Source organism: Lepidochelys kempii, chromosome 7 (genome assembly GCF_965140265.1).
Source record: "Lepidochelys kempii isolate rLepKem1 chromosome 7, rLepKem1.hap2, whole genome shotgun sequence".
Taxonomy (NCBI): domain Eukaryota; kingdom Metazoa; phylum Chordata; order Testudines; family Cheloniidae; genus Lepidochelys; species Lepidochelys kempii.
The window spans coordinates 57053235-57062687 of record NC_133262.1 but is presented as its reverse complement, the minus strand read 5'-3'; the positions used below and the strand labels follow the sequence as shown (position 1 = coordinate 57062687).

Here is a 9453-nt window from a genome sequence, read left to right as displayed (position 1 = left end):
ATGTTGGTTGATTAAAGCTTAGAGTGCCACATAAAGGAAACTAAACCTGAAACACTGCCAACTTTGAAAGGGATCAAGAACAAGATGCGTCTTGACCAAAATGGGGCTTTTAAGATAACTGAGTATGTGTCTCTCCTGAGCTAGGTCAGAACTTTTGGATGGGGGAGGATGAAAGGTACATATGGAGGCCTTTCTCCAAGGAATAGGGAAGAAAGGTGTCCATCACTGCTGTGGTCTGAGTGCCAACTCAAACTCAATTAGCATGGCATGTCTAGACAACCTGGGAATCACACCTCCCACCTCAAAGGCAGACATATCCTAAGACTCTCCAAAGGAGAAGACAGGCTTTGGTCTGAGATGTGACATTTATATACCTCATTTAGTTCATGGGCACAAGCTAAGAATTTGGGTATTTCAGTATGAACCAGGGTGACTCCAGCATCATGGTGGCGGTGGCAGAGAGATTCAAAGAGCATCCTTGTGCTTAGAATTATGATCCAGAAGAGCTGATCCAGAGATCTTACTCACATGCACAGCCATCTCTACTAATAATCTTTCAGGGAGATGGTGGGGGATGAGGAAGCGGGAAGAAGTAAACTGTAATATCCTTTGGTGCAAAGTAATTGTGATCAGCCCTTTTGAAACTTCTGATACATATCCTTCAACAATCAGTTAAGGAATGAACGAACAGGAACAACCTAGCTACTGGAAGGATGGGATGTTTCCAAGTGCAGAAAAATCTTCGGGCCCTCTTCAGACTTCCTATAAACTCATAAGGACTGAGGAGTCCTTTGGATCCCCCAGGCTAATGAGTGAGTCCTCCCATTAGCCTCAAATAGCAAGCTGCAATTGTGAAACCAAAAGATATGGCAGATGCATCTGAGTTAGATCAGGCCATCAGCACCAAGCAAGCTAATTGCTTCTGAACGGAGCGCATCAAGAGCAATAAGAGCATGGGGCATAAGTATCAAGCAGGTTCAGCATCATGACAGTGCTTTACCTAGCTAGCTGACATGGCGTGTGTATTAAATGACTTGGCCAAGGCAATAGGATTAAATGAATTCAGTCAGTACAAGGAATCAGGCTGTGGCCCACAAGCCCTGGTACTATTGGGGTTGGAGTAGACTGCTTGGCAACTTGGAAAGACTAGATGTGGCCAGGCTAGTTTAGTGGTCTTCTCTAATAGTCTGTGTTGCACTTAGTCCAACATCAGGAATGTTTTCAGAATTCCTTGAGCATGTCAAAACCTTGTCTTCCAGCCTTGCTGACGGTAGCCGGCCGCTGTAAAGGTGCTGAACCACTCCTGAGAGATTAGTAATGTTCTGCCAGCATCAAAGCAGACAATGTCAACAGTTTCAATTCTCATTTAAACTGACAGGTTTCAGAGTAGCAGCCGTGTGAGGCACGTTCTTGTCACCTGCTGGAAATGGCCCACCTTGATTATCACTACAAAAGATTTTTTTCCTCTCCTGCTGGTAGTAGCTCACCTTACCTGATCACTCTCGTTACAGTGTGTATGGTAACACCCATTGTTTCATGTTCTCTGTGTATATAAAATCTCCTCCCTGTATTTTCCACAGCATACATCTGATGAAATGAGCTGTAGCTCACGAAAGCTTATGCTCTAATAAATTTGTTAGTCTCTAAGGTGCCACAAGTACTCCTTTTAATTTAAACTGAGCTACCCTGAAGCATTCTGACATCTGTGCTTTGAGGCCCTCTGGGGTGTAATGATGTGAGACACTATAGAAGCTTGGAAGGCCAACAAATGCTTAAAACATTCAAGTTAGGTCCTGACAGTTTGGAGGAGACATCAGGCCACAGATCTCAGCCACAGAAACAAGTCATGGCCTACCCTGAATCTTGGGCAACAGTCATATCCATGAGGGACAGCTTACGACTGCATCCAAAGTATGGCTTGAAGTCCCCAGGTCGCTTTGCAGACATAGTTTCTCATATACGGCTGTTGATACAAAGACTAACGCTGCTCACTAAGCTACTTATTTCAATACAAGTTGGCTTTGCAAGACAAGGAAGAAAGAGATACCATTCCTCAGTTAACAACTAGAAAGTGTTAGCTAAAGTCGTGTGCAACGCAGTAGCATAGAATGTCACTGTGTCAGCCAAAAGAGGAATTGAACAAGGTGTGTGCTACCCCAGGTGATGCTATCTGCTTTAGAACAGCGGTTCTCAACCAGGGATCCATGGCTGCCTGGAGGGGCCTCGAGCTGGTTTCAGGGGGCCACAGGGCCCTGTGTCTGAAGTGTGCAGCTAAAATCTAGAGCAGAACTGCAGGGAGCCCCAAGGCCGGAGCCCCCACAGGGCTGAAATTAGGAAAGGATCCATGGGGTTGAAGACCTGAGGCCCTTCCCCCACCTGTCCTGGGATTGAAACCAGGAGCAGAGCCACAGGGAGCCCTCGCACTCCCTCTGGGGCTAAATCCCCAAGCCCCAGTGGCCCCTCCCCATCCCAGGTCTAAAGCCCTGAGCTCCAGAACCCACATGGGGCAGAAGCCTTGAGCGTCGCCACCCCTCAGCCCCAGCACGCTGCAGAACAGAAGCCCTGAGCCCGCCACCCAGAGCACTGAGCCTCCACACCCCCACCCAATGGCTGAAGTCCAGAGCCCCCTGCCAGGCCCCGTAGTTTTTAATAGCATGTTTGGGGGGGCCTCAGAAAGAAAAAGGTTGAGAACCCCTGGCTTAGAATACTGGAGATATGGGAGTTCCTGACCCTCACTACTTGGAACCCAGACCCAGGTATAAAAAACTATTATTTGTAACTTTTGAGTAAGAATTTTACTTCCAGGTATAATCCATCAAGTAAGAAGAACTGTATTTTGGCTAGGGGGGTTTTCAAGGGACTTGGCTATCGGGATATCTTTGAGCAAATACTTGTTTAATGGAGTAACTGTAAACAGTCCATCTCATCAGAACCATAAACTTTCATAAGCATGTAAAGCAAAATTCAAAGGATCCAAACAGTCAGGAACACCTGAATCATAAAAGAAACAGTTTCCTTGCTGTTGCTTTGAGAAGGGGGTTGGACTAGATGACCTCCTGAGGTCTCTTCCAACCCTCATCTTCTATGATTCTGTGGTCTTAATACCACAAAACAACTAATGCAAATCAGAGTTGTGATTTTGTATACAGAGTTAAGAAACTCCAAGTAAGGGAGTAAACAATATGTAAATATTTATCTGAATGTGCCATGGTCAAGTGCACCATATATTCAACTGAATTAAGCATGGACACCATGAAGTTAGTGAGCCACAAGGGCATGAAGAATGGCTACCCAGATCAGATGAGTTCCTCCCTATGCTATTTAAAGAGATGGGGATTTTTAAAGTTTTGTCTGTCTCTTGCATTAAGATCAAAGGTCTGGAAGTTCTAGGGAGCTCCCCACTTCCATTTTCAAAGCTCTTATGCTCTGTAGGAAGCAGTGTTCTCCAGTGATCAAAGTACAGTGTGTGAAATCTGAGTTAGGTAAACACAGTTGGGAGATTTATGATTGGGATAGGGGGCCTGGACATGCAGGGGCTCCAAAGCAGGCAAGTTCATGTTAATTGATTCCAACAGCATCCAACTGCATGATGCTGCAGACAGCCACGTACATGAGCATTGTCCCTCCGTGCATTGTTTCATAATAGATCAGCAGTAAAAAGCATGCTCAGTGCACATTTTTCTAACACACTTTGTTAGCCCTGCTGGATATGAATTTAATATACAAAACGAATTGTCATCTGATTTTGAAGAAATATGTGGGTAGTAAAAACCTAGATATCTCCTTAATACTGTTTCAAATACCTTTTCACAGTAACAAGAAAGCATATGAAGATTTTCCCTTTCAATTTTTTTTTAAAAACATTTTAATTACAAAAATTGATGGACACACTCAGTTCCTGGCATTAGACATTTTAATCAGTACCAGGTTGAACACTAAAAAAAAAAAAAAGATTAGAGCTGAAAGATATATAAAACCCTATTAAAGAAAAAATAGCTGAGAGACTGCCAGAACAGTGGGGGAACCTTGTAATGTGCCAAAGACTTCAAGAGGCAAGATGAGATTTCAGTCAGAAAAGCACTTAATTTAGAGTTGACCACATTTCTTTTTCCTTGTAAATGTCATGAAATTACCTTCTTGACTCTTCTAAAGAGTAGAAAAAATATACATGAAGCATAAGTGGTGGATATTGAATCTATTAGTGCCTTGAGCCTGCAAATCCTTATGGATATCAGTAACCCATATGCAAGTACTCCTACTAGGAGCAAAGGAATATTTGCATGGGTAGGGAGTTGTAAAATAAAACTCCAGGCTTGCATGAATAAAGCCAGTCATATTGGGCAAAAATGGGAAAGAACCAATTTTCACTCTCAAAAACATGTGAGGGAAAGAACCAAAAAAGCCAATAGGTGAATATATTAAATTCCGCAAGTGAACTTCCATATGTTTTACTACACTCTTATCCAAAGGTCTGCTCAAACAGCATCTAACAGGAAGTGAAACCAAATGCATGAAAGAGCACTGTGTTCTTTGCTCATTTGTAAATATTTGTAAACATTTGCTTCCTCATTCCTTCCCAGAAAAAACAGGACTCTTTGACATTCTCGCCAATCTCAGGATACCCCTGGTACTGGGAGTTACTGGAATGAGCAGTCTATGCCATCTCAGATGGTGCTGAGACCAACCATGAGTCCTTCACTGGATATCTGAGCCTGCTAAAAAGATAAGAGCGGAGAGAACCATCCCTCTTGATGCAAGACGAGCAGCCCCATTTGAACCACAGTCCTGTCCTGGGGTGGTGGAGAGAATGGACCCATCACAGGGGCAATGTTAGCACCAGAGCCATGGCTCACAGCTGCTTCTTTAAATAGCACTGCTGAGGAATTTTCTAGAAAATACCTCTGTGACAGAGACATTGACAAATGATGGACCATGGGCCCTAATGAACCTTTCCTTCTACCGACCTGATTTTTGGGTGTGAAGAATGGTTTTTCTTTTTATGTTTTAAGGCCTTAGATGGAACTTTAGTTTATCCACTGCTGGGAACACAGCTTACGGATTTAGAAAAAGTGCATCTCTGGTGCAGAGGAACTGGCATAAGTCTCTTAACCCCAGAGAACATATCAAAGGCTTACTGGCACCAAGGGATTTGGGGCTACTGCTGTGTGGCTCTCTCTTGCCAGAAAGTAGGTCAAGCACCATTCAGTTTATCTCCTGTCAAGTGACGTGCCCTATTGTACCTATTGCCCCAGAACTGTTTGGGTCTTGGACTACAATTTCTGGGAAGCGTGAAGACTCCTCTACCATGGTTAGCTTTAGTCCTCCTTCCGTCTGTAAGAGCCATGGCTGGAGATGATGGCCTAGGCCAAACAGATGATCTGGCAAATGTACTTCTTCATGGCAAACAGTAGTGACCAGCTACTAGCACTGTGTTCTTGCTGCATCACAGTGATTAAATCCTGATCTGTTGTATGCCACAGCTTTGGGATTAAAGTTTTTTACACTTTGGTATAGTATAGGTTAATGACTAACTACCGTAACCCCCCAAAAACTACAGAAGAGTTTAGGTCCTGTGTGAGCCAGACTGTTACAAGCACTTGAAGCAGTCAAGTGGCAAAAAAAAAAAAAAAGGTGGTTGTCAAGAGCCATAGCCCTTTTATAACCTTTGCATTACAGCATGAGGCTCAGGCATTTCACTGCTGGGTGGAAATTCAAGGCAGAATCTTCCTTACTCAGTGCCTGCTCCACAAATCCTTGTGGCCCATATCCTCCCATATACTGGGAGAGTATGTCAGCAGTGAATAGAATGAGAAGTATTTGTTCAACTGACCACTCCTGAACTAAGGGCTTCCATTTTCAAATTTCAAAAATAAGAAGTTGAGAGTTTTAGGACACAGTTTAAATGGATGCCTGGAAATCTACCTCCCCCTCTGAGTGCTAAAGGATTAATCTCAAACAGAAAAGGTAAAGGACTCTAGTTAATATGGAATTCATTGCACAGAGCTCAGGTGTGTTGGAAATTCAACCTCTGATTACAGTAATATTTTATGCTTTCAGCCCTGCAGAGTGATGTCTTGTTTTCTACATAGCACATAAAAGATATGTCTTCACTTTTGAAAAAGCAGTTCACACAAACCTGGTTCTACTAGACTGGTATAAAATGAAAAACCAAGCATATAAGCCAGGAAATTGGAACGTTATTTTCAAGGATAGTAGGTTTTCCTTAATGATATATACAGAAGTGAAATTATTTACAAAGCATTTTGAAAAGAGGCAGCTGTGAATTTATGATATACACAAAGCAGATTTGAGTATATTCTGGACTTACCACACATTATCCCCAAGGCTGTGCTAAATACCGCCATATAACCAAAGTAAAATGATGTTTGAAACAAGCCATACATTCTGGAAGGGGAAAAAAAAAAAAAAGATAGTAATTTATACCACAGGTATAGTTTCAGAAAATGGCAACAAAAATTATTAGAGGTATGGAACGGCTTCTGTATGAGGAGAGATTAATAAAATTGGGACTTTTCAGATTGGAAGAGACACAACTAAGGGGTGATAGATAGAGGTCTATAAAATCATGACTGGGGTGGAGAAAGTAAATAAGGAAATATTATTTACTCCTTCTCATAATACAAGAACTAGGGGGTCACCAAATGAAATTAATAGGCAGCAGGTTTAAAAAAAACAAAAGGAAGTATTTTTTCACACAATGCACAGTCAACCTGTGGAACTCTTTGCCAGAGGATGTTGTGAAGGCCAAGACAATAACAGAGTTCAAAAAAGAACTACATAAATTCATGGAGGATAGGTCCATCAATGGCTATTAGCCAGGATGGACATGGATGGTGTCCCTAGCCTCTGTTTGCCAGAAGTTGGGAATGGGTGACAGGGAATGGATCACTTGATGATTACCTGTTATATTCATCCCCTCTGAAGCATTTGGCATTGGCCACTGTTGGAAGACAGGAAACTGGGCTAGATGGACCTTTGGTCTGACCCAGTATGACTGTCCCTATGTTCTTAGGTGATTTTTTTGTAGTTTCTCAATATACCAGTTACTCTAAAGTAAGCTTATTTTTAATTCTTTAGGTCAAATGTTTGATTTACTAAATGCTGACCTATGAAGTACAAGATACAATCACCACTTACTTTGTTTTGAAAAAGTAGTAGTAAAAGGAATACATGTAAACATAGATTGCAGTTGATGCAGCAGAAAGAAAGCTCGTCCATTGCCTGAAAAACACATACAAGTCTGTCACACCACCAGATATGGAGCAAACAACATAAGTTTCCCCAGCAAAACATATGGTACAGGAAAAATCTGCAGTAGAAAAAAAAATCTAGTTGTCTAAACATGTTGTGCCTCATGTGAAAAGCAGACTTCCAGGAAACTATTTGTCAGTAATACCAAATACTGATTAGCTTCTGTCTTATGTATATTTTTTACACTACACAGTTTGAGTGTGTAATCAACATGCTCTTACTACACATGAACTTACATTTTCTCTGTTATCCTGCGACCAACACGGCTACAACAACACTGCAAACAATTCATACTCTAATGCCAGCCTTTGCTTGATACAGGGTAATTTAAAAAAAATCCACGTGTGTTTAGAGAAACTTTATATCAATACAGATTTGCAAGAGCCTTTCCATATTATGATTCTGAGGTAGTACACTATTAGGATATTTATGAACAAAAATGGTACTTACCACCTATAATCCTCTGCATTTAGCAGGAAGTACGTACATACAATGGTCACACAGACTGTCACAATGCAGAGGATAACCAGCACCAACATCATGAAGCCATAAACATAGTAGATCTTGTAAGCCCAGAATGAAGTGAAAATAAAATACCTAAGTAGAATTGAATGAAATAGGCAACTTTATTATATCATAACTACACCGTTTTAGCAGTTTCAACTGATCAGGCATAATATATTTACTAGCAATGGTTAACTTAATTCCATGCAAAAAACCCCTCACATTTCAATGAAAATTGATCCGAAAGGGAGAATTCCACCTAGGCAAACAATAACAGCTGGTTCCATGAACCTGCAAAATAACAGAAATAGCAATCAATGTTGATATTAGATAATTTTATAGTTTTATATTTCATTAATAAAGATATCTAAGACAAACAGCGGAACACTTAATAAAACCCAAAAGAGACATATGAAAGGCACCCATTCAGACAAACTCCGCATCGGTCCCTCTAGACCCACCGTATTTAAAAAGAAAATCTTAGATTTTTAAAACCGGTGAGAGACTCCTGTCAGTCTTCATGCCTGAAGGGAAGTCTACGTACTGAACGCCATTCACTTAAGTTGGGTCAGGCCCTAAGACGACAGCAGCTCCAAATGAAGTCAATGGAACCTCACTGCTTTTGAGCATATGACCTCTTACTTAGGAGCCTGACTACAACCTCTTGTTTTTTAAAAAAAATCTTACCCATAATACTTACCTACGTAACAGAGTCCTACAAAATCCCTGTGATGTAATGTATGTAAAAATAATTCTGAAATGGAAAGTGCTATCTACCATCATTGTATGGAGTGTAGTTGTAGATGTGTTGGTCCTAGGACATTAGAGAGACAAGGTGGATGAGGTGATATCTTTTATTGGACCAACTTCTGTTGGTGAGAGACAAATCTTTCAGGTCTGGGAAAAGTACTCCAACTGAGCATCACAGCTAAATGCAAGATGAAAAAGATTGTTCAGCATAAATAGCACATATTCTATGGCAGAGGTTCTCAGAACAATTTTTTTGGTGGCCTCAGAGTATGGCCACCAGCCCTTGCAGCACTTTAACGTGGCTGTGTAGTCGCAGCCACCCCCTATGAGGGAAGTAGCTCCCAGTGCCGGTGCACTGTCTACAATGCCACTTTACAGCGCTGAAACTTGCATTGCTCAGGGGGATGTTTTTTTGCATCACTGAGCGAGTAAGTTTCAGCGCTGTTATGTGGCAGTGTAGACAAGGCCAGAGTACCTTTCACAGACCTGAAGAGGAGTTCTCTGTGGCTCTAAAGCTTGTCTCTCACCAAGACAAGTTGGTCCAATAAAAGGTATTACCTCATCCACCTTGTCTCTCCAAGTGCTATAAGTGTAAGTTATCTATATATTTGAGAAACTCAGCTATAGGGACACTTTTAATAATACAAGATGGTATTGTGGTTAAGGCACAGCAATAAGAATCAGACAATCTAGTTTTATTTCCATCTCTGCCACAGATAAGTCTTATGGCCATAGGCAAATCACAGATTGTGCCACTTTCCCCATCCCTAATATGAAAATGCCTTCTTCACAGGGGCATTGTGAGGCTTCATTCATTTTGTAGCACCATCTCAGTGTCTACACACAAGTATTACTATTGCACAAAAAAATGTGCTTCATTTTCAAGACTGGGGTAGCGAGTGCCGTTCGTTTATCATCAAAATTGAA

At 41.5% G+C, this 9453-nt stretch overlaps 1 protein-coding gene across 4 annotated transcripts in view; it reads right to left on the bottom strand.

The window, feature by feature from the left end:
- Nucleotides 1–9453, bottom strand: part of TM9SF3 (transmembrane 9 superfamily member 3) — a 93726-nt gene that overhangs the window by 12476 nt on the left and 71797 nt on the right. For all 4 annotated transcript variants that reach the window (XR_012159928.1, XM_073352979.1, XM_073352980.1 and 1 more), the window contains exons 11-14: nucleotides 7999–8067; nucleotides 7723–7869; nucleotides 7159–7242; nucleotides 6329–6405 (exon numbers count right to left, since the gene is read on the bottom strand). Coding sequence is in view for 3 of the 4 variants with exons in the window: in XM_073352979.1 (XP_073209080.1) it covers nucleotides 6329–6405; nucleotides 7159–7242; nucleotides 7723–7869; nucleotides 7999–8067 (377 nt within the window). In the remaining variant the exon portion in view is untranslated. The remainder of the gene's footprint in view (nucleotides 1–6328; nucleotides 6406–7158; nucleotides 7243–7722; nucleotides 7870–7998; nucleotides 8068–9453) is intronic.